We start from the raw sequence: 23,630 nt of genomic DNA, 5'->3' as shown, positions 1-23,630 counted from the left end.
TTGGAGAATTTTGAAAAATGTACTGTGCGACATGGGAGACCAAATCATGCTAAAGTGCAAGGAAAGACTATACATCAGTTCAAAGGCTGCATTATTCAAAAAAATACAACCATAAAAAAGGTAATAAGATTACATTCTCACACTTCATGGCTGGTAAGGTGCATTAAGCTGCTCAGATATTCATAACTTACTGTGACATTTGGGAAGATTACATTTTGCTGTGCACAGACATTACCACAGCTCAGATAATAACTAGCCAATGCATGGACCTGGATTATGATCCCTGTCATTGGAAACAAATTTGTGTTTTGAAGGTTGATCAGTTTCAAATCACCATTAGAAAGGGTTAATATGAAATACTGGGGGGTGTGTGTGTGTATGTCCTTATGTGTGTCTAATGGGTATGCATACATATAGTACATCAACTGCACTGTGCCTTTGGTATATTGCTTTCTCTGGCAGTTTGTTGGGTTTTTTTTTGTCCTCACTTCCCTTAAAGGAAATGTTAAAATGGTAATTATTTTGACCATAGCATATTATTCCTAGGATGTGGTTGCTGAAATGCTTATGTTTGCAGATGAGGTTGGAGACCTAATTTGACAGCTTCCCGGATGGGTGGTTACTGATAATAGTGTATCTAGCCAAAAATGAAAGATGGGTGGTGTAGACTATAGGGTGAAGGTAAGGTCACCTCTAGTTGCAGAATATGGTTTTGGTGTGATAATTGATGGTTGGCTGATAGTTAAAGCCAATTGTGTAAAGAGTTGAATTCTTTGTTAAGAATTAGCAGGTGTTTGGGGCTGCAGTTACACCTTCAGATAGAATAGCTCTACATGTAATGCAGTATTTTCTTTGTTTCTTACTCTGATGGTGACATAGAGAGTGGCCTCCGAGGAATGTAGTGGCCTCAGTTCTGTAGGGGAGGGTAAATTCAGTGTCTTTTACATTTCCAAATGTTTTGCTAAATGTTTTTTTAAGGGGAGGTGCTTTTTTTTTTTTATAGTTTTGTTTTAATCTGTTCTCCTCAGCATTCCCCCTTGAATTCTACCTTAGAGTTTTCTTAAGGTAGACCTCTGCTCCACCTTATGGATGGGGAAAACTGAGGCTTGGAGAATGATAGTGACTGGATAGATTTGTTTGAGCTTACAGTGTGAGTTGATATAAAGAAGCTGCGAGTCTAATGCAAGTCTTCCCATTCAGTTCCTGCAGTATCCCTAGATAGTAAGGAAACATCTGATAGTAAATTGCATAATTATTTTTCATGACCAAGAAGGGAGAAAATAGAAAAGTATAAATTACTGTTTAGAAGTGGTTGCCAGGTGTCGTTGTCTATTCTGTCATGAAAGCAGTGACTTCCTCTGCTTCTTGTGGAGTTGGATGTTACTGATTTATGCCCAGAAGGCCAAAGATTGCTTCTTCAAAGTGACAAGATTTAGACACCTGGGAAAAATGTATGGTAATTTTAGTGGTTAATGAAGAGCATATATATTCTGTCCTGTTGGGTAAGTTATTTTCAGGTCCTGACTAGCTGAGAGAAGCTAATATGGAAGCAAGTTGGTATATGGTCAAAGCCCATGAGAGCAGCACCATGTAGGACAGCAATCAATTATTAGACAAACTCTGAAAGTGTGAATGAGCTGAAATACTGAAAGCATGAGTCCATTTTGATGATTTGAATTCCTCTTTCCAAATTCTTATTTGTGTGGTGGTATGCAATGGGTATTTTGGCAAGCATGGCAAGCATTAAGTTTAATATAGTTCTGCAGTCCAAGAGAAGCTTAAAAAATGGAGGGAGCAGCAGGTAATTGGGGTAGAGGAGTCAAATTAGTACAGTCCATCTTTCCTTCAATTGGAACTTTCACTGACTATACAAATGAGAATGAAGTAGATGATTTCCTTCCCCATCTCTGCCTCCTTGGTGTGTGTGTGTATGGTCAGCTACTCTGTGTATGTTCAAAGCCTGCATTTAGGAGACCTGACATACTACAGGGTTTAAGTGCCTAAGCCAAAGCACAGTCAGAGGCTTCAGAAGAGTTCATATCCATGCAAACACAGCAAGCCTTTGCTTCCTGTCAGTACCTGTGGCTGCTAGTGACACTGGCAGTTAAGTATTAACCAGCTTTATTCAGTATTCAGGAGTGACTCCTAGCTGTTTGCTGTTTGTAAGCGGAAATATTTCTGATGTGCATCGGCTCCTTTTGGCTAGAATGGCATCTGTCTTTGAGGAGTATTAAGCACAGGAGAAGGAAAGCTTTTAGGGCCACTCCAGACCACTTATGATATCTTAGCTGACTTGACTCTCTCATCTGGTTTGGAACAATTAGAATCATAGAAGTGTTTTGGTTGGAAAAGACCTTTAAAAGAATTGAGTCCAACCACTAACCTAACTCTACAGAGTCTGTGGCTACACCATGTCCTTAAGCACCACATCTACATGTCTTCTACACACTTCCAGAGATGATGATTTCACCATCTCCCTGGGCAGAAAGTCTTCAATAACACTTTCAGTGAAGAAACTTTTCCTAATACCCACTCTAAACCTCCTCTGGTGCAACTTGAGGCCAACAAGGCTTTGCTCTTATCACTTGTTACTTGGTGGAAGAGACTGACCCCACCTCCCTAGTTTCAGGCAGTTTTACAGAGCAATAAGGTCTCCTCTCAGCCTCCTTCTTCTCCAACAACCCCAGTTCCCTCAGCTGCTCTTCATAAGACTTTTGTTTTTCAGACCCTTCACCAGCTTGGTTGCCCTTCTGTGGGCTCACTTCAGCACCTCAGTGTCTTTCATGTTTTGGGGGACCCCCTATTGGTCTCCTCACTTTTTAGCTTTATGAGGCAGCTCAGGATATCTGAAGCTTAAAGCACCCAAATTTTCTGCAATGATTTTCTGAGAGGAGGTGGCACCATAGGAGCACCTTATTTGAAGCTGCTTTAGCAGAATATGTAACAGGAAGAATTAGACTTGAATGATATTGGCCTCATGATGGCTTTTCTTAGCTTTCACATGTCTTTGATGTCTGGCTTCTTGTAGAATTAGTAGCTTCAGACACAGAATGCTACCTTCATACAACTATTTTAAGGTTTTGCTTTTAATCTTGTGTCTGAAAGCTTGTTGGGGGCCAATTTGACTTGGAAATGAACTTCATCATCCAAGAAGGAGAGGGAATCACCTGTATGGTAGACTTGCTGGACAAGTGTGACATCACCTGCCAGGCTGAGGTGTGGAGCATGTTTACAGCAATCTTGAAGAAAAGCATCCGAAATCTGCAGGCATGCACAGAAGTGGGGCTGGTGGAACAAGTGCTCAAGAGGATTGATAGAACTGACAGCATGATTGCAGGTACAGTTTCACTTTGTGTGTGACTCAGACCATAATCCTCCTATGTCAAGCCTCATGGAAGTGTTTATTAATTGCAAGAAATTTGTTGTGGCATTTTAATAAGCATTTATTTTTACTGTTCTTTTTCTTTTCAGATCTCTTAGTGGATATGCTTGGTGTGCTGGCTAGCTATAACTTGACAGTTCGAGAGCTCAAGTTATTCTTCAGCAAGCTCCAAGGAGAAAAAGGGAAATGGGTAAAAGATAAAGGCAAAACTGAAAGCATTTTTGTAGTCTTGCTTGTACTTTTACTAATATTCACAGGTTAAAAGGCTGAGGGCTGGTTGGTAACCTTTCTAATAAACATATTTTAAATGTACCAAGAAATACAGGATGTTTTCTGGTATTATATCAATGAATCTGCAATTAAAATGCAGAGACTAGAACAGTCATGGAAATAAATTTCCTCCTGCATCTATGAACTGGATTGATCCTTTTGAACACCAGGGAATAATAATATGGTGACTCTAAGCAAGTGCTTTTATGCATGCTTTTATCTGTATGTAATTCCAGGTATGTGACATGGAAAAAAAAAAAAAGGATTTTTCTGGTCTTAAAAAAAAAAACAAAACACAAAAAACTCTACACAGGCAGTTCAAGATGCTCCTGTCTTGGTATTGTTCTTTTATTACTTGAGGACTGAAAAAATTTATCTAGTTAGGAAAGTGAGAATTTGTGGCAGAATTGAAATAATGGAAATAAATTCCAGCATAAAAAAATCCTGCTATGAGTTTTCTCCTGTTCCATGTGAACTAAAAGGGGAGAAGAGGCTCTCCTTTTATTGCTAAGAACTTCCTTTCCTAAAGTGAAAATCTGTAGGTTGTAGAGGCTGCACAAAAATTATTGTTTTGCTGGAAATGGGAATTATTTAAATTCAGCTTAATTTAATTATTTTAATTCAGCTCCTGCTATCTCTAAATACTCTGCCTAGTGTAGAGAAAAGGTAGCACAATGTCTCTGACTTCAAATAAATAAAAAAATAGATTCAATGTAAAAGGGAGAATGCACAAATAACACAGAAAATTTTAAAATATCTTTTGGAATAAATAAATTTGGAGATCTTAACTTGTGCAAATAAAACCACACTAAATTTAACAGATGGTTTAAACTTAATAATTGAACATGCAGAGTATATTTAACCACAGATGAATTAAAGTTGTCTCTGTAACATTAACTTTTTCATTTCCTGTCTCTCTGCTATTTGCATTTAATTTCCTTTCTTTATGACAGACTAAATATAGAGGAAAGGAAGAGAAAAAAAGCCACAATTGCATTGCTAAGGAGTTGCACAGCTCCATAAATCATAAAATCAGTAGTGCTGTAAAGATGCAAGGTATTTGGCTACAACACAAACAACCTTGTTGAATTCTGCAGTGCTGAAGGCTTCCAAGCCATGCTCAGTGTTCCCTCCTCAATTTTAATTCAGCTTCATGAAGCACTGGTTATCTGACTCTCATTTTGATACACTTGTCAGGGCTCACACAGTGCTTAGTTTTTGGAGGGTGGATGCTTACAGGAGGAGACTCAGGATGCTTTAAGGAAAAAATCCAGTTTAAAATGGTAGAAAATAGATCTACTCGAAGGTCAGCAAGTGGTAAAAGAAGATGCACAACGTTGTTCTGTCACTGTAAACAATATTTACTCTTTTTCTGTTGTGAGCTCCTGTACTTGATTTGGAGTTGCTGAGACTTACAAGAAAGTCAGTGCAGCATTAGGGTGGTGGTGGGGAAGTGTGAAGTGTTCACAGTAACTGAGCACTCAGTGTAGGTACTCCAGACTGCCCTCAAGGCTTGAATCTTGCTCCACAGACTTAGATGAAGTAATGCATGTTACCAAAGACACTCTGATCTAGTATACTACTGTATTCCTGATGTAAATAGCCCTGTCTGCTGATTCTGCCTCTCCCTTTAGCCAAGTATTCCCCATCTCCCTTGTACTTGCAGCCACAGTCCAAACTGCTGTAACCGAACATGGGTTTGTGGGTTTTTTCCCTAAAATCAGCTGTATCAGCTAATTTTCTTTAGCCCACTGAAAATCCAAACAAACAGCAGCACTGTTGGGAATGAGCAAGTAAAAAGAGGAACTAAGATCAGTTTAGTTTATGCTGAATGAAAGAGGCTCAGGCGACTCCTTGTTAATATTGTTTCTTGAAAGTGCAAAGTGTCTTAGAGTATTACTCACCTAGGTGCAAAGCTTTGAAGGTGGTAAAATTATTTTTTTTCTGTGTGCAGTCTTCTTCTTTCTTATAGGCTTGTTTTATTTATTTACAAGTGTAATAATTCTCTTTGTCAGCCACCACATGCTGGAAAGTTATTGTCTGTGTTGAAACACATGCCTCAGAAGTATGGACCTGATGCCTTCTTCAACTTCCCAGGAAAAAGTGCTGCGGTAGGGAGTTATTTTAAGTCTCATTTGTCTTACCAGCCCGTGTCACAGATGTAGAGTTTTAACCAAATTTTCTTTGCCTAACACCTACATTATACCTAAATAAATCATACTTAAAATAGGTATGCATTATTATTATTATTGTTGTTACTGTTGTTACTACCACTACAAATAGTGCTACATAAAGAATAGATACAAAGGAGGCTTTGCTTTTTTTTTTTTCTCCATACTGTTTTAGTTAAATCCTGTTGCAAGGAGAATCTGCCTGCTTTTCACTCCCACATTTCTGTGGGGATGGTGCTTGTGTTTTAGTACTCAGTATGTGTGGCTTTAGGGTGGCTTGACCTTGGCTGGGCACCAGGTACCCACCAATCTGTTTTGTCACTCCTTCTTTTAAGCTGGGAGAGAATACATGAGACTTGTGGGTTGAGATAAGGACAAGCAGATCGCTTGCCAGTTATCATCAAAAGCAAAACAGACTTGGGAAAATGGATTTAATTCACCATCAATCAAATCAGAGTTGGGTAATGAAAAAAACCCACCAAATCTTAAAACACCTTCCCTTCACACTTGCCTTTTTCTCAGGCTCAACTTCACTGCCTTCTTCACCTTCTGCTCCTTCCTCCTCTCACTCTTTCCCTGCTCCCGTGTAGCATCCTACCCATTGGAGATGGTCTTTTATGAGCTTCTCCAATGTGGGTCCTTCCCTTAGGTGCAGTCCTTCAGGAACAGACTGCTCCAGCATGGTCTTCCCACAGAGGGCCTGCTTCAGGTTCAGTCATCTCTGGAGTGGGCTCCTCCACATTTGCAGCTCCAGATCTGCTCCACTGTGGGTCCTCCGTGGGCTACAGGGGAACCTCTGCCCCAGCACACCTCCTCCTCCTCTTTCTTCACTGATCTTGGTGTCTGCAGGGGTGTTTCTTTCACATCTCACTCTTCTCTCTGCTGCAGGTCTTCCAGCACTTTTTTTTTTTTCACCTGCCTGAATGTTACCACACAGGTGTTCTCACCATGGATGATGGGCTCAGCCTCAGCAAGAGGCAAGTCTGATTTGGAGCTGGGGAAGCTTCTCACAGGAGCCACCACTCTGGGTCCTCCCCTGTGACCAAAGCCCCAACCCACACTGTCCCAGTATGATTCTGTGCAGAATATTCTGTAGGAATTTAAGCATTTCAACACTTTAGCTTCTAAAATTAAGGGATGAAACAGTATGTTTGAGATTTTGTGCTTAATTCAGAATAAGATTTATCAGATGGTTGCAGTTTTCATTGCACAGGTATGTTGGTTACCTTTCTGCTTCAGCATCTTAGATTAAATTTGGAATGAAAACTTGAGACTGAAAAATGCAGATGGCTAGAAAAATGCTTCTGCAGTTGTATGTTTATCACATGCAAAAACAGACATGGCAACAGGCAAGCTTTTGTTCCTTCTGGCTATTCATATATTGGTTTTGTCTTCAGCTTCTAATAATTGTGATGGATTCTAGAACTGTTTGCTACTGGGATGCCTCAGTAACCTTAATGTGAATATTCCCATGTATTTTTAAATTAATTAATCTTAAGAATTTAGTGTTTAATATAATAACTCCAAGGTCCACTGTGGGCTAAACAAAATGATGATTGCTACAAGTTACCAACAGATGGTCTCAGAGACATGCAGATAGTTGGCTGGTATAGAAATTTTATAGCATTTTGTTTGGACGGGGATATGGAATGGAGTCTGGTGACACTTGGGTTCTTTGGTTTGGTTTTCTTTTTTTTTTCATTGGTATTGATCATCTGGACAGCATCAGAGGTTATCAGAGGTTATGGCAGTAATAGTTGAAGTGTGTATTGCAGATCTGTTCAGCTTAGCAGTGGAAGGCTAGTAAAAATATTAAAAATAACCAGCCAACCAACAAAAAAACCTCACAGAATAAAATCCAACTGTTTGAAACAAAGGGCCCTGCCACACAGTTTTTAACTTCAGAGCTTTTGAGCTAACATAAGGAGAGTGCTTGATATGAAGAATTTGGCTGATGGAAATTGTCTCTTAGGGAAGTCTACAAACCTGTCATTTTAACTAGAACATTTAACTACATAGACTTGAGTCTGAAAAAAGAGAAGAATCTGCTAAGTGAAATGCATATGATTTTCTTTGTGGTCAGCTTTTTTTCATAATGAGTTATTTTCTTGAATGCCAACTCTATGTGAAAAAAAAAGTTTATAAATTGATTATTCTGTCAGATTGCCACAAAACCAAATTGACTTGAGTTTGCATTTTTATGCTGTAGGGCTTCTACTGAAGTATTTAATTTTTGGAATGTGTTTTACTATTGATAATCTTTCTTGGGATATAAAGTTTGCAGATATTTAGATCAATTAAAAATCTTAACACTGGAGTACAAGAAGCAGATAAGTAAGGCCAGACTTTTTTAGACTACAGAAACTGTATGCATTTATAGTGTATGCTTTTGTAGTGTGTATCTGTATATCAGTATACAGTTGTGGTGTATAACTTTAAGGTGTATACTCTTACTTTGGTGATGTTGATCTTTCACATTAATAATTACTTGCTTTTTTTTAGGCTATTGCCTTACCTCCAATAGCCAAGTGGCCATACCAGAATGGATTTACTTTCCACACTTGGCTAAGAATGGATCCTGTAAATAACATCAATGTGGATAAGGATAAGCCTTACTTATATTGGTAAGAATTATGTAAAATCATATTTCTGGTGTTCCCTTTGTATTAATCATTCAAAGATTTCTGCCTCTGTGTATGTGCTGATTTTGTTCTTATTTGTCAGTTTTCGAACAAACAAAGGACTTGGGTATTCTGCTCACTTTGTTGGAGGCTGCTTGATTGTAACATCCATAAAATCAAAAGGAAAAGGTTTCCAGCATTGTGTAAAATTTGATTTCAAGCCACAAAAGGTGAGTAAAAATACTGAAAGCCTTCAAATAGGTTTTATGAATTTAAAAGCCACCTAGAGAGAGTGTTGTAGCTATTGATTAGGCTTATCTTTCTGTATAAGAATATTTACACTGGAATGAACATACATATTTGTGGTCTGAATTCCTATTTGGTTTTATTATACTTATGAAATGCATTAGAACAAGAAAAAAGCAGTTTATTGGAAGTTTTATGAAACTGTTAGACTTGTTGGAGTTCTCAGAGAACTCGTAGTACATAACAACAATTAGCAGTTGAACGTCATGATCTTAAAGGTCTTTCTCAGCCACAGTGATTCTATGCCATTTATCAGCTTGGTCTGGCATGTAAGGTATCTTAGAATTGATTGCAAAGTTTCAGAAGCTGAATTCTCATAGAACCCTTCATGCTGGGTTTTGAGAATGTTGGCACACTTCTGTGTCACTCTAAAAATGTTCTTACTGTGTAATCGTTTCACAGCTTGAAATCTACAAGGCTTGTGATTTTTTTTTTTCTTTTCTTTTTTTCTTCCTTCTCTGTTTATACATTTTCTCCCACCTCCTGACATTCCCTTCTTCTTTTCCTTGTGGGTTTTCCGAAGGCTCTCATATAGGTCATTAAATAACAGGGGCAAATGCAGTGTTATTTTAAGAAATCATAATTACTAATCCACATTTAATTTTCCTAATCAAGCTAGAACATTAATAGGAGTTTGATCTTATTGCATGTGGGAGAACAACAGCTTTATTCTTCAAAGAATGTTATACTTCATGTTCATTCAGGTTGTCCAGAAAAAAGTCTCCATGATTTGATTGCTTGCTTTATTCTATGTGGTTTTTTGAAATGTAACAATTAAAATACGAGCTGATTTTATTCTTCATGCTCAGGCTTTATTAAGTAATATTATGCTATGTTGAAAATGTTTCCTTTTTCAATCAAATACTCTGCTAAATGCTTCTGGAGCAACTGGGATAAACATTTTGTGGAAGGACAGGCCTCCTTTGGAATTTCTTACAGTAATCCCTTGCTGTAAATGTGAATTCTGTTGGTGATAATATGACATGCTCAGCTTTTGAAAGTCTTTAGTCTAGAGCTATCCCTGCTCTTTGGAATGACATTTGCAGTAGTCCATTATGCTAAGAGTAGCCCAACTTAAAACTTACTTGCGTAGTGGTTTAGGTGTAAATTTGTTTCAGGGTTGCTATGAAGATTTCTTGAGTTTTGTGCTGTAATATATTTTCAGCTTCTGTGGAAAAAGATGGCATAATGTCCTTTGCCATGGCTATGCAAGAAGAATCACCTTTTTGCCTTTAATCTTTCAACCTTTATTTGCTACTCATATATAGCTGAATTTGTTCAACTACGCCCTGCTTTACTGCAGAAGCTACTTGAAATGTCTGTGGAATTGCATCTCTTGTTTTCCTCTTGTGCAGTGGTACATGGTCACCATAGTGCACATCTACAACCGCTGGAAGAACAGCGAGCTCCGATGTTATGTGAATGGGGAGCTGGCATCTTATGGAGAAATAACATGGTTTGTCAACACCAGTGATGTGAGTAAGCCCTTTATACCAACAGCTGTTGTTGATAATCTTGATGGATAATCTGCTTTTAGAACTTCAAATTTGTTTCTGCTGAGGCACTCAAACACTTGTTTATGTAAAAATAATAATAATCCTTGATAATATGTATGTTATTTGCATAATTTGCTTCTGTAGCATAGATTAAACCCTTTTACTGGGCTCTGTTTCATTTTCAGACATTTGACAAATGTTTCCTGGGTTCTTCAGAAACAGCCGATGCCAATCGAGTGTTTTGTGGACAAATGACATCTGTTTACCTTTTCAGTGAGGCTCTCAATGCTGCTCAGATCTTTGCCATTTATCAGCTTGGTCTGGGATATAAGGTATCTGAGAATTGATTGCAAAGTTTCAGAAGCTGAATAAAACCCTTCATGCTGGGTTTTTAGAATGTTGGGACACTTCTGTGTCACTCTAAAAATGTTCTTACTGTGTAATCTTTTCAGTAAATTCTTGCTTGTTACTTCCATAAGCTTGTGTGTTCCCTTACATTAAGCATTAATTGAATTATTTAGTTTCTTATAAAAAAAATTGTACCCTTTTTACTTGCAAAAATTTCCATGTTGTTTGGGACAGGGAGAACACCACTGTTGTCTCTGGATAGGTTCATGTTTTCATTGAGGCTGAAAATTATAGATCAAAGATGATGTGTATTGTTTTAGAAATATACCTTTATAGCTGACTGTACTAATCAGTTTTTTTTTAATGTGGGAAATTAGTGCTAAGGATTAGTTTCACTGCAGTGATTTATTATTTGTTTTGTCATAGCCTGAGGGATGCTAAATCAAGATTTCCCTAGCAGCTGTAAAAATATATGCTAAAAACCATGTCTCTTATTCTATCTGCTCCTCAATTATTAGTTCCTTCTGAGTGAACATTGCTGACTGTCATTCTGTTTCCCAGTTAATGTGTTTATTTTTACAGTAATCACGATTTGGGCAATGTCACTCTTCAGAGCTCAAAAAAAATTCTGCCGTTCTAACTCTAAAATTGACTTTGAGTCAATGATCTTATGAGACCCCTCCTTTCTGTAATACTGCTAGCTTGCAGAAGCAATCTTTTAGTCATTTTTTGGCAATGTTTGTGTTCTGAACTTCATTCTTAATGTGTGTAAGCTCATTTTTTTTCTTTTTCCTTCCTCAACCCTGCTCCCCAATCCAGGGAACATTCAAATTCAAGGCAGAAAGTGATCTCTTCCTTGATGAACATCACAAGTTGTTGCTGTATGATGGCAAACTCTCCAGTGCTGTTGCATTTATGTACAATCCAAGGGCTACAGATGCACAACTGTGTCTCGAGTCATCTCCTAAGGAAAACCCTTCTATTTTTGTTCATTCACCACATGCCCTGATGCTGCAGGTATTTCAATGTTTTCATAGATTTGGAGGATACAAATTATTTCTGTTTGAAAACCTAACAGTCAAATTTCATAGAGATTTGGACAAGATAGGGAACTGTTGATAGGTGGGAGTTTATTGCCTTTTCCCTATTTCCACCTCCCCTCTTTGTTGAATTAATGTGGATGTACAAGAATCCTAAGAAAAAAGTACAACCTGTCACCATTACAAAGACTGTGTTAGACTGATACTACCTATCTGCTGTCCTCTGCAGACATCCTGGTGAGATGTTGCCCTTTTCTTCTCTGCACTTTGAATGCCTTAATCTTGTGTCAGAAACTCTTTGGGGTCTCTTTTAAAAGTTTTCTCTAAAGGCTTGTTTTAGAATTATCAAGCAACCTTCTGTATATTCAACCCAGGATCTATACTGTAGGTCATATATAAATACAGATATAAAAATATATCTATACAAAAATATAAAAATTTTTATAAAACATAAACATATATAAATACACACACACACACACACATATATACATAAAGCAGTAGATCAGCCAGGCTGGGCACTTAGCGTGGCTGTGAAAGTCATTTTGTACTCATTGCTGTTTCTTTCTATTTGGTAATAACACAAATTGTTATATTTAAGAAATTTCAAACTATTTTTTTTAAAGAAAGCTTTTTAACACTTTCTGAAGGAGATTTCAATTTTGTATTATTTCTTCTTTGTCAGGATGTGAAAGCAGTGTTAACACACTCCATCCAAAGTGCCCTGCACTCCATTGGAGGGGTGCAGGTACTTTTCCCTCTCTTTGCACAGTTGGACTACAGGGAATATTCATCAGACCACATTGACACAACTGTTTGGTGAGTGCATGTTCTTATTGTGTTCTGGTCTTTGTTTCTTTTTAAGTAAAGGAAATTACCTCTTGCTTTATTAAGTGACATGATGGTTTAAATTGTCTTCTGCAACAATGAATTATGTCTAGCAGCAAGAAGGTGGCCTTGTTAACAGGCAGGACTTCAAAGCAGACTCTGTATTTGTACCAAATTTTCTATGAAAGTTGACACATAATCAAAATCTATGCATTTCTGCTTCACATTTTTTTGTGCAACAGAATTACAGACAGTTCTTTTGAGCTCATTCCTGTCGTGGAGAAAATCCACTGGGGAAGGCTTAAAAAGAAATTCCAGGAAGGATAAATTTTTTTACATAAAGTTTTTCATCGTTTTTTCTTCTTGTTTCTTATACTTTCAGGCTTTAGGAAAGACAGTGTTATTCAGTGTTACTGCCAGGATTTCTTTCTGATCTGGGCTCTGTTTCAGCTCAGTCCAACTTCTGTACATTCTGGCACAGAGATGGTGGAGATCCTAAGTTTTAAAAAGTAGTATTAATAGAAATGGGAGTGCTTTGTAGAGTCCTGGTGCAGTTTCCTCTGTTTCATTGCATTTGTATTTTTGTGACTGTTTAAAGATGATCTACATCTATATTGTTGCTAAGAAGCAGTGGACACAATGTTCTGCAGCCCATTTGTACATTTCTGGATCTCTCTTGAGCTGGCTCAGACTTGGGCATCTCTGAGATGAGTCCAGGATGCGATTGAGTTGTGAACTAGCCCAGCTGGCTAAGGTCTTGATTCATAGGCACTAGTAAAAGAGGGGCATAAAGAATACTCTGGCAGCAGCACAGAGCTGAATTAGCTTGGTCTAAAAAGCTGTGTCTAGGAGAGTATTTCATCTGAAAGCAGAAGGAAGTGGGATGGCATTTGCTAATGATAGTGCAGAAGTTTGTAAGTGAAATACAAAGCAGAGAAAAGTCCACTTACCTGTTGCCTTTCTGCAAGCACTTCTTTTGAGAGGATTTCTTCCATTACATACTTATCTTAGAATGCAGAATTTCAAGTTTAAAGTGCATGACTTCTGATCTGAGCATTTATATAACACAATAAATCTGTCTCTGGTCTGTGTGATGGAAGTGTTAAGCTGGAAATACTTTCTACCTCAGTATAACCTTTAAAACTTTGTGGTTTGTTTTGTTTTTTAACTAAAACATTTTATTTTTCAGTTCTACTTTATTGGCTTTCATCATGGAGTTGTTGAAGAATTCCATTGCTATGCAAGAACAGATGCTTTCCTGTAAGGGCTTCCTTGTCATAGGATATAGCCTAGAAAAGGTAAAATCTTCCCAAATGGTTTACATTCATGCTGATTTGTTTGTTTGTTTGTTTTGTTGTTTTGTTTTGGTTTTTTTTTTGGAGAGAAGTAATTTTCCTACATTGTTGCAGAGTGCTTCCTTAAGCAGATATTATTTTACAGTCTTCCAAAGCCCATGTTACCCGAGCTGTACTGGAACTTTGCCTTGCCTTTTCCAAATACCTGAGCAACTTACACAATGGGGTGCCCTTGCTGAAGCAGCTGTGTGATCATGTTCTCCTTAATCCTGCAATATGGATTCATATCCCAGCACAGGTACAATTGCTTATTTGTATGATGCATCTTATGATGTATGGATTTGGCAGTGTTGAGGCAAAGCCTGACCTCCCAAGAATTATAGGTGCTGGTTCTCCAGCAGATCTCTGTTTTCAGACTCTGCTTTTCTGCATGTAGCTGTGAAGTTTGCAGGCTCCCAGGATTTTCAGGGAGTTGGTTAACCTGCAGCATTCTCCTGAACAGAGTTGGACTGAGTTCTGGAGTTCTTGACCCAGTCAGTGTTGTAGTTTGGAAAGGAATTTTGCATGGGGGTTAGTTGGGAAAAAATCTCAGCAATTTTAAAGAGAAGTTATCCTGGATGTCAGATTTGAAATCTTGATTTAAATTGACACATTCTCTGCACAATGTTTTTGTTCTGGTGAATCTGTGTTCCCTTACACTGAAAAACTTTGATGGAAACTTTCCAGTTGGTTCCACTTAAGTTTGTTTTGCATTTAGAAAACTGAGCACTAATATTGCTAATGCTTGAGTATTCACAGAGCACCTTTTTTTGCTAGAGCTAAATGAAGTTTGTATTATTTAAGTAATTATTTCTCAGATGAAGAAAGAGAAGAAATTCAAATAATTAATTTTATAATGAATAGTTGAGCCTATAATAAATAAACACCTCTCTACTTCACATGTGACTGTTCTGAACTGAAAGCTGTCTTTCAGCTCTCTGTGATTGTGTGCATACTGTGCTGTCATGCTCATATGAGAATGGACCAGCTTAAAAAACACATAGCACTCTATAGTTTTATAAATAAAAATTGATTTTTTTCAGTAGTCTGCAGGGGTTTTAAGAGCTTTGTGACTGATTTGTGAAAATCTGTTTCTCTGGGACATGTTAAGAGATGAAATTGAAGAATGTAGTTGTCTGAGATGCTGCAGTTTTGCTGTACTGATTCTTGATCTCCTGCCTGGGTGTTACAGGTTCAGCTGATCCTGTACACTTACCTGTCTACTGAGTTCATTGCCACTGTTAACATTTATGGTGCAATCCGCCGGGTCGGAACCGTCCTTCTGGTCATGCACACCCTGAAGTATTATTACTGGGTAGTGAATCCTCAGGATCGTAGTGGTATAACTCCTAAGGGTGTGGGTATGTATTCATTCCTCTTCTCATGAGTTGATGTTTGTTTGGAAAAAATAAGTGTATTGAAGCTATTGAAAAGAACTGTAATTATCCCAGAAATAATTTTTTTTTAATGTGCTAGGTTCACTGTAACAGCTTGAGCATTTAGGATATTCTTGGAAGCTTTTCTTTTAGGAACTAATTTAAATTTTCTTCAGAAGTCATATCCTCTGTCACTAAAATCGTACATGAATTAATCCCAAATAGCCCTGGTCAGAGAAATGGTAGAATTTTGAAAGTACAGAGCTGTGCCTGGGAATACAGTCTCTTTATGGACCTTGTTCCAGTATTGCATAAGCTTTAAGTCTTTTAAAAATCTATTTATAAAAGCAGGGTAGCTGAAAGCAGGCATACTGACTCTTATCTGACAGGTGCATGGATCTGAACTTGTTGCTTAATAAGTGTGCTTAATGCAGACAGTGAACTCCTGGTGAAAGAAGTAATAAGAAGAAAGTAAAGGAGTAAGAAGAAAGGCTCTGGGAATTTCAGAGAGAGAAGTGGGTGATGAAAGAGAGCTAGATGTATTTGGAGTGCTCCTTAGATCTGTCTAACTGCTGCCACCAGCTTCTCAAAATGATCAGCTGTTCCTGTTAGTGTTGCAAAGAGTGATTTGTAGTGTTTTACAATCTGTAAGGAGCAAAGCATGTGTGTTTTATCCTTTCTTTTTTTAATGAAGACATGGATTTACTTAGTTTCTGAACTGATGTGTTGATCCTGAGGCAAGTGTAGGATAGTCTTACTAATTCTGTTCAATGGCATATTTTGACTAAACTGATCTGTATTGAAAATAACTGTGAATAAACAGAATATGCCTGTGGCCTGTACAGTATAAAACCAGACTTGTATGATCATGTACATGTTAGTTGATTTGCTTCTTCCTGATCATCCTAAGAGCTATGAACCTGGAAGCCAGTGTAAAAATTATCCCTAGAAATGTATTTGCCAACAGTTCATTTGCTTTCTCTACAAAAGCTTTTACTTGGCTGTGACATTTGCTTCCACCTGTTATTTTAACCTTGCCTCTCCTGGGAACCACTCTGAGAATTTAAAATGTTTCAATGAAGGTTTGCTTTACACAGGAAGGGCAGAAGCAGCTCCTTTTGACTTTAACAAACTAAGATGGGGGCTTCAAGATAATCTTGATATATAGCATTGTAAGACTTTTTTTTCTTTTTGTGCACATAGCCAATGTATAATAATGGCATGTGGATCTCCCTCTGAACTTTAGCAGAACTTGAAAAACAATAGTAAACTGAAAAAAAAAGAATTCTGGAAATTCTGATGCAAAGTTCTAATATCAGTCTTGCTTCTTGCATGAAGCAGGTTCTTAGACATTGCAAGGAAATGGTAAAATCATGAAAATAAGCTAAAGGGGTTTAGAAAACTGTGCTTAATAAAAGCTTTAGTAGTACATCACTGGTTGGGCATTGTGCAAATAAACAGTGATTTAATGCATTACTGTTTTGAGTCTGAAGTGAAAGAAAGGAAACTTTTATTTTTATTGGTGTGAAAATGTGTACTATGCTAATAACAGCTGTTGATTTGCATTCCATATGTCCCCTTTTCTTCTTTTGCAGATGGGCCAAGGCCTACTCAGAAAGAGATTTTATCTCTGCGGGCGTTCTTGTTGATGTTCATTAAACAGCTAGTGATGAAGGTGGGATAAATTAGGATAGGATTTCAGTCTTTCTTTCATAAAGGAATGCACTTCAGTATAGCACTTTTTTCTAAGCATGTTGAATTTTTTAAAAATGAGTAAATAGAAATATCATGCAAGGTGCATCTTGTGGCTCTTGCCACAGAGAATAGTGCTAAAGATTACATTTTTCTCCCTTTTAAGCTGTGTTTATCAAAAATGGAGCTGTTAAATCATTAACTTAGAAATATTTACTATGGGGGAAATAAGTGTTACTATATTTTGTTTCTGACAAGAACAGTGTTACCTGCATCAGAAGTGCTTGAGGAGCAGCATTGCACATTATATGCTGTGGACCAGGGACCAGAGTAGAAGGAAAACTCCAATAAGTTTCACGACTGTTTGTTAAACATCAGGAAGATATTGAAATCCAACAGTTTAGTGCTTTTAGAGTCTTCTTAAGCCTTTCCTGTTGTAAGCTCTGATGTTTCTCTGCTCCTCTCCTTTCTGTAGACTGTTTCATTTCTCTGAATCTGTCTCCCTTTTCTCCTCTTAATCTGTGTTGCTGAGGAACCTGTCTGCCCCTTTGCCCCAGCAGGATGCAGGAGTAACTGCCAGAGAAGTTTTGCTTTTGACTCTTGTACTCATTCTTTAGACTGGATGCTCTGCAATCGAAGTGTCAGGGACAATTTAGCTATCAGAATCCAAAAGACTTCTGTTAACTTAGTAATTTCTGTTATTTATGTTATTATTTATTTTTAATTTCTGTCAGATTTATAGCTTGGGCTGTTTTGGATAAAGATTCACAAGTACAGTAAAAAACATGTTCATCACACAGGTTGATCCTTCCTGAAGTTTTCTATTTCTAGGCAGTGGTGCAAAACCTTTTCAGGAAATGAGACTTTAAAAAAAAAAATAAAATCCCTAGAAATGAACAAGATTGCTTTTCCTTCTCCTTATCATGTTCTTGGAGACTGTTGGCTTTTGTTTTTATTTTCATCAAAAAGACCTCGAGGCATATTCCCAACAAAGATGCCATTAATGATTTAAGTTTCTGCAAAATGGATAGCAACTGAAGAAAGGATTTTGTAGTGGAAAAAAGTGTGCTGTTGCTGTCTGTCTTATTTTCATGCCTGTATTGGAGTTTTCTTAATGCACTTCCATAACTTTCAGTGGGCATTTTTTGGGCAGGAAAAAGCTGCCTTCTATCTCTGAAGCTATTATAGTAACAGGAGAAAACCAAATGTGTTTTGTGGAATTTTCTCTGCATGTAGCCATGGCTTGTAGCAATGCTAAATGAAAGTTCAAACCTGATTGTTTTTAAAGGACTTTGGAATAAAAGAAGATGAATTGCAAGCTATCCTCAATTATCTGCTCACTATACATGAGGTAATTTTTAATTTGAGGGTTTCTGGGGGGGGACAGAGGTATTGCTTCTGCTGTTTGTAGCTACCAAATATTTTAATGTCTTCAGATATTACCTTCTTTATGCCACAAGATGGCTCTGTAGAGGAAGCAGCAAACAGTCTAACTCTAGTGTATGTGGTGTGCTGAATTGCCAATATTCTTGCAGTGATTTAAGCACTATGTTAGATTGAAGTTCATTAAGCCAGTAAGTCAAAATGGTTACTTATGCTGTGCTGCAAACCCATTTACTAAGCAGAAAAACAGATGGTGCAACTGACTTTAAAAAAAAAAAAAAAAAAAAAAAAAAAAAAAGGACAATCTTGGGTTTATGCTGCCTAAGTAATATTTTTTTGGTTTGTTTTTCCTTGCTTTTTATTTTGCTTCTTAAATAAAGCAATGAAATGGAAAACATGCATTACAAAATAAAGATGTGTGTTAATGGCATCTTAGAGAAGCATGTAAACTTAATTGGGAGAAAATGTTGGTTACCACTGATACATCTGCATCTTCATATTTTAGCACCAGGAAAAAGCACTTTATGCCAGATGCAACATCAAAGACAAGGGAAATGGGGGCATAAATCTTACTGATCTCATCTCTGTAAGGGTGCTTGAAATTGGTAAAATAAGGAATTAATTGAACTTCAAGCAGTGTGGAATTTTTTTCTGTTTTGTGCTTTGGGTTTTTTTTGTTGTTGCACCTATATTTTCTTTTATTCTCTCTGCTGGTTTTTTATACCTGGTAGTGCCATGGTCAAGCAATTTAAGCCATTCTATTTCATATGGAGACATAAAAGCTCAGACTCTTGGTTACATGTAAAATAAATGAAAATAGCAGAAGCTTTATAAGGCCTTCAGATGAGGAGGTGATTCTTTAACTAAGCAATTTGCATGATCAAGTGTAAAAAAGTTTGAAAGCTCCATGAATACTGAATCCCACAGAATTAGTTGCCTAGTTGCAAATTCTGAAAAATAAATTACAGGGGCTCATTCATCAGTGATTGTGTCTGCAAGGTAAGCCAGTGATACCATCAGGTGAATGTAGTTGTTCAGGTGGTGTAAAACTGATTCTCTAATAGTGAGGGAGTCAGAATATTTGTTGGAAAGTATTTGATTTTTTTAAATATAAAAATAAGTTTTCATTTTAATAACATAAAGAATGGAAAAAGGAAACCTACTTTGAAGGTTATTTTTAGTTATAAATCACTTGGAACAAATTAATAAACTGTAGTTCAGAGTGCTTGAGTCATATGAAAAACTTTATTGAGCAGCTTGAACGAGCCATTTTAAAGGCTGTTTGTGGCAGGTATTTTTTCATCCTGGGCTTGGACTGTTAGTAGAGATTTTGCATTAAACACCACCCTGTGCCCCAGAAAATGTGCAGCAGTTTATTTTGAGCTCCTGTGCTGTAAAAGATGGGGAACTATACATGCAAACAGATGACCATGTGTGTGGGAAATAGCATAGTCCAAGAGTCCATTCCCTGCAAAAGGCTGGTGTCTCAGACACAGATGTATTGGTTTTCATTCTTTATTTTTTAGAGGTTTTTTTGGTATTATTTTCTTCTGTACTTGCCTCTCAGATCTGTAGCTTTTTGATCTTGACCTAGCTGTTTTGGTCCTTGGTGTACTATTACTCTCTGGATCATTTTGAAATATTTTGCAGTGGTTCTTTTAACCAAAACAAGATTCTAGCATACCCACATTTTTAATTCAGATTTGTAACTTTTATTCAACAGGATGACAATCTAATGGATGTCTTGCAGTTGCTTGTTGCTCTGATGTCAGAGCATCCCAGTTCTATGATCCCTGCTTTTGATCAGAGGAATGGATTACAGTAAGTGTGGATTTTGTAAGTGGGCAAAAGGAAATAGTATTTTGACCGTGCTGTTGCTTGCTAGAATTCCTGTGGAATCTGTAATGTCCTCCTAAGTGTACGTGTTGCAATCTTGAAGTGCTCATCTTGTGAGATTGCTGTTTTTTGTGAAGGTGTTCTTCTGACAAGAGGTGATGTTGGATTTATTATCAATGAAGTCTGTCTTGGTTTGTTTCCAAGCTGTCAGCTATGCTTAGACAAGTAGTGATCATTCAGTCTCTAGGTTGATGTTTTTCCTTCATCTACTGGTGCTTAGTCTTTAGCCTCCCATTCTTACTTACCAACTGCAGGTTGGCTGATAAGATTTGATTCAGATATTTACTAACTTTCTTCCCCTCCCCTTTTTTAAGGAATAAAGCACTGTAGGACTTCTGCAGAAAAAAAGCTTTTATTTGTTTAAATTTAGCACTTTATGGTATGGATTGTTCAGTCTCTCTCAACAAACAGAATAATACTGTTTAACATTGTGAGAGAAAGTAGGGAAAGCAGGAAATACTTTTAACAGTAAAAGCACAAGAGAAGATCTGCTAGAAGAAGACTGACCTATGACTCTGATTCTGTTGTGCCTCTCAGAAAGTGCTAAATTTACTGAACTTCTCTAATTTAAAATGAACCTGCCTGGACACAGTGGGCAAGAAATTGGAACAGGCAAGAAATGTAAGAACTCTTCCTAGAAGGGTATGTGCAGTAGTAATTCTCTTGCTGTGTAAAAGCAGAGTCTCATTTCATACATTTGGTTGCACCTGTTGGTTAACCCCTATTTATACATAAATTTTTTTCAGTTGCTCTTTCTCAAGAGACAACATCCAGGCACATTCATAATTCTTTTCTCCCCTTTTAGTACTAGACTTATGGTTTGTTGTTTTTTTTTTTAACCCATTTTCCTCAGCTTTGACTTGATTTGTATGGTAATGTATTATACTATGGGAAAGTAATAAAAGCTCTAAATAATAAAGTGTTTGGATGTCATGTTTGGTCTCCAATGCAATATGTTTGCATTTATTTAAGAACTGGCACTAGACATTTTCTTTTTTATTAACTAGTGTATGGGCAAGTCACTATGAATAGTGAGTCCACAGTGAGAAATCACTTTTCCTGTCTCATTTGTTGTATTCCATGCTCCTATATTGTCTTCAGTCATTAATGAGTTGTTTGTATGCTTCTTGATGCCTCTACTTTTTGCAATTAGAACACAGGGTTCTTGAAATTTAAAAAAAAAATAATTAAATCTTTATAGATATTTGGAGGTTTTATAAAGAAAAATTTTTAAAGTAACAAATCCTCTTAATTAAATACATGTAAGACTATTTATTTTCCTGTGAAATTAGGTAACCCTGGTTCTGTTCTGTTAAAACAAGCAGGGAAATGGATTACATTGCTTGAGTAGACATTGTAACACGGGCTTGCTTGTTTGGTTCTGTATTTGCTGTGGCTGCAGCTTTCTCCAGGATAAATTATTAGTAATAGAATCGCTTTTTTAATAGCTTCTGGGTTCTCATGTAAATTCTAGTATAGAACTAGATTTTTACTGGTTTAGGTATTATTTATAGGTATGTGAAAGTGAGGGCAAGTGTAATAGCTGGTGAATGCTCAGTGATGTATTGGTAAGGCCTAAAAACTTGACTAAAGCTTTTGAACTCAACAACTTGCTGGTCTAAAATACAATATTGTGAGATGGAATCTTTTGGGGAAGACCCAAGAATCACTGAATTATTTTTTTCTTTCCCACCCATAAAATGATGCAAAACTTAGAAAGTATTCACAGTAAAGACTGAGTACTGTGCCTTCTGTTCCAGTCGAATTTCAGGTAGCACTAGGAAATAAATTTTTTTTCCTTTGTGATAGAGAGCCTTCTTTTCCATGTAGGTATAACCTAAATCATAGCTCACAAATTCAAAGGTCTGTCCAATACCATGAGCTGTAGCCCAACTAAAATCAGATAGTGACACAAGCAGATAATGGTCATAAGCACTTCACTGTCTGAAAGGTAAGCAGTGAATGAAATTGAATGTCACTTAAATACTTTGAGATGCTTCATGTTTTTATGAGATGTACAAGAATCAAAACTCTGCATTTGTCACTCTTCACGTTGAGAGAAGGCAAATATTAAAGTTAGTTGAAATTAAAATAATAAAAGTATCAATAAACTTTAATAAATGCTGAAGCTTTAATGTACTGCAATCAGATGTTTGAGAAGTTAAAATTAAATACTAGTCTAATTTCTTTTTTATTTGGGGAAGGCATAGATTTGAGATTTGTGCAGTATTACAGATTGAATTGGTGATGTCAAATGTATTTAAAGTTACTGGGCACTCCCCACTGCAAGATTGTACTTCCAAGTGTTTATTGATTTGCCAGACTTTCATTAGTTATGTTGATGTTTTCCTTGCTGTGTTTATTTCACTCTCATTTTCTTTCCTGGGAAAACTTCAGCTAGAACTTTCCAGATGGTTAAGTCTATTACTTTACTACAGACATCCCCCTTTCTGCCTTTGGCTTTTTTCTTAAACCTTCTTAGTGGAGATTGACCAGCTGGTGTAGAGCACAATCATCAGGATATGAAGAGTAGAAACTGATGTAGGGGAAATGACAAGAATGTCTCCCAACTTGTCTTTGTCTGTCCCTCATGAGGGAGCAACAGCATGCACAGAGGTCAGATCTTAGTGCTAGTAGTAAATTCCCCTCTGCACCACTATTCCTGTCCAGCTGCACTTGTACTGAACTGATTGCTTGCTAAGTTTTCTGAATTCTCTAACATGAAGAGTCTAAGAACAGAACTACAGCTTGTAAGATAAAGTTAGAGTCCTATCTCAATATAGGACTTGCAGCAGCCTTTTAGAGCATGTTTTATGTATTAATATTTGGGAGATGGTTACATTTGATTAAAAACCCCTTAAAGTAATAAGGAAATGTGAAATCACAAACTATTGTTCTGTTAACAAGAATGTCATGCTGGTTTTTTCAGTCTTAATAAGTTAATCATTCTTTGAAATGAGTTTTAGACTCTGCAGTCTACCACAGTTAATTTGTCTTTCCAGAAATTTTTATGTATTTCAACTATTTTAGGAAACCTTCTGTTTTCTCCACTTAGGGTTGTCTACAAGCTTTTAGCATCACAAAGTGAAGGCATCAGAGTGCAAGCTCTGAAAGTGATGGGATATTTCTTAAAGCATCTCTCTCCAAAGTAAGTGCTGGTTTAGGTATTAAAACATACCACCACCACCACAGAAAAATTAAAAGGAAGAAGGATAGGTTGTGAAACATAGATGCCATATATTGTTTGGTGAATGTATTTTTTGGCATATATATATATATATATACATGCATATGTATATATATATATATATATACACACACACATACACATTTCTGGATGCAAGACAAATGATGCTGTGTTGGAAGTTAATCCCTAATGTGCTGCACTGAACAGAACTACTGTTCTTCAAGTATCCTTCAGTTTGTTTGTCATTAGTACATTTCTGATGTGGTGGAATTACTTGTTACTGGCAACTGATGTCCAGGC

At 37.0% G+C, this 23,630-nt stretch overlaps 1 protein-coding gene across 2 annotated transcripts in view; it reads left to right on the top strand.

The window, feature by feature from the left end:
- Nucleotides 1–23,630, top strand: part of LRBA (LPS responsive beige-like anchor protein) — a 387,071-nt gene that overhangs the window by 35,290 nt on the left and 328,151 nt on the right. For both annotated transcript variants that reach the window (XM_008500801.2, XM_030450868.1), the window contains exons 2-17: nt 3,106–3,337; nt 3,472–3,572; nt 5,668–5,763; nt 8,326–8,447; nt 8,548–8,674; nt 10,106–10,225; nt 10,432–10,578; nt 11,414–11,611; nt 12,320–12,453; nt 13,652–13,760; nt 13,903–14,055; nt 14,989–15,157; nt 16,768–16,847; nt 18,153–18,215; nt 19,971–20,068; nt 23,199–23,291. In XM_008500801.2, coding sequence (XP_008499023.2) covers nt 3,106–3,337; nt 3,472–3,572; nt 5,668–5,763; nt 8,326–8,447; nt 8,548–8,674; nt 10,106–10,225; nt 10,432–10,578; nt 11,414–11,611; nt 12,320–12,453; nt 13,652–13,760; nt 13,903–14,055; nt 14,989–15,157; nt 16,768–16,847; nt 18,153–18,215; nt 19,971–20,068; nt 23,199–23,291 — 2,042 coding nt within the window. The remainder of the gene's footprint in view (nt 1–3,105; nt 3,338–3,471; nt 3,573–5,667; nt 5,764–8,325; nt 8,448–8,547; nt 8,675–10,105; nt 10,226–10,431; nt 10,579–11,413; nt 11,612–12,319; nt 12,454–13,651; nt 13,761–13,902; nt 14,056–14,988; nt 15,158–16,767; nt 16,848–18,152; nt 18,216–19,970; nt 20,069–23,198; nt 23,292–23,630) is intronic.

The sequence above is a fragment of the Calypte anna genome, chromosome 4B, assembly GCF_003957555.1.
Source record: "Calypte anna isolate BGI_N300 chromosome 4B, bCalAnn1_v1.p, whole genome shotgun sequence".
NCBI classification, from domain to species: Eukaryota; Metazoa; Chordata; class Aves; order Apodiformes; family Trochilidae; genus Calypte; species Calypte anna.
The sequence above is the reverse complement of the archived record's forward strand: the minus strand, read 5'-3'. Positions and strand labels throughout refer to the sequence as shown.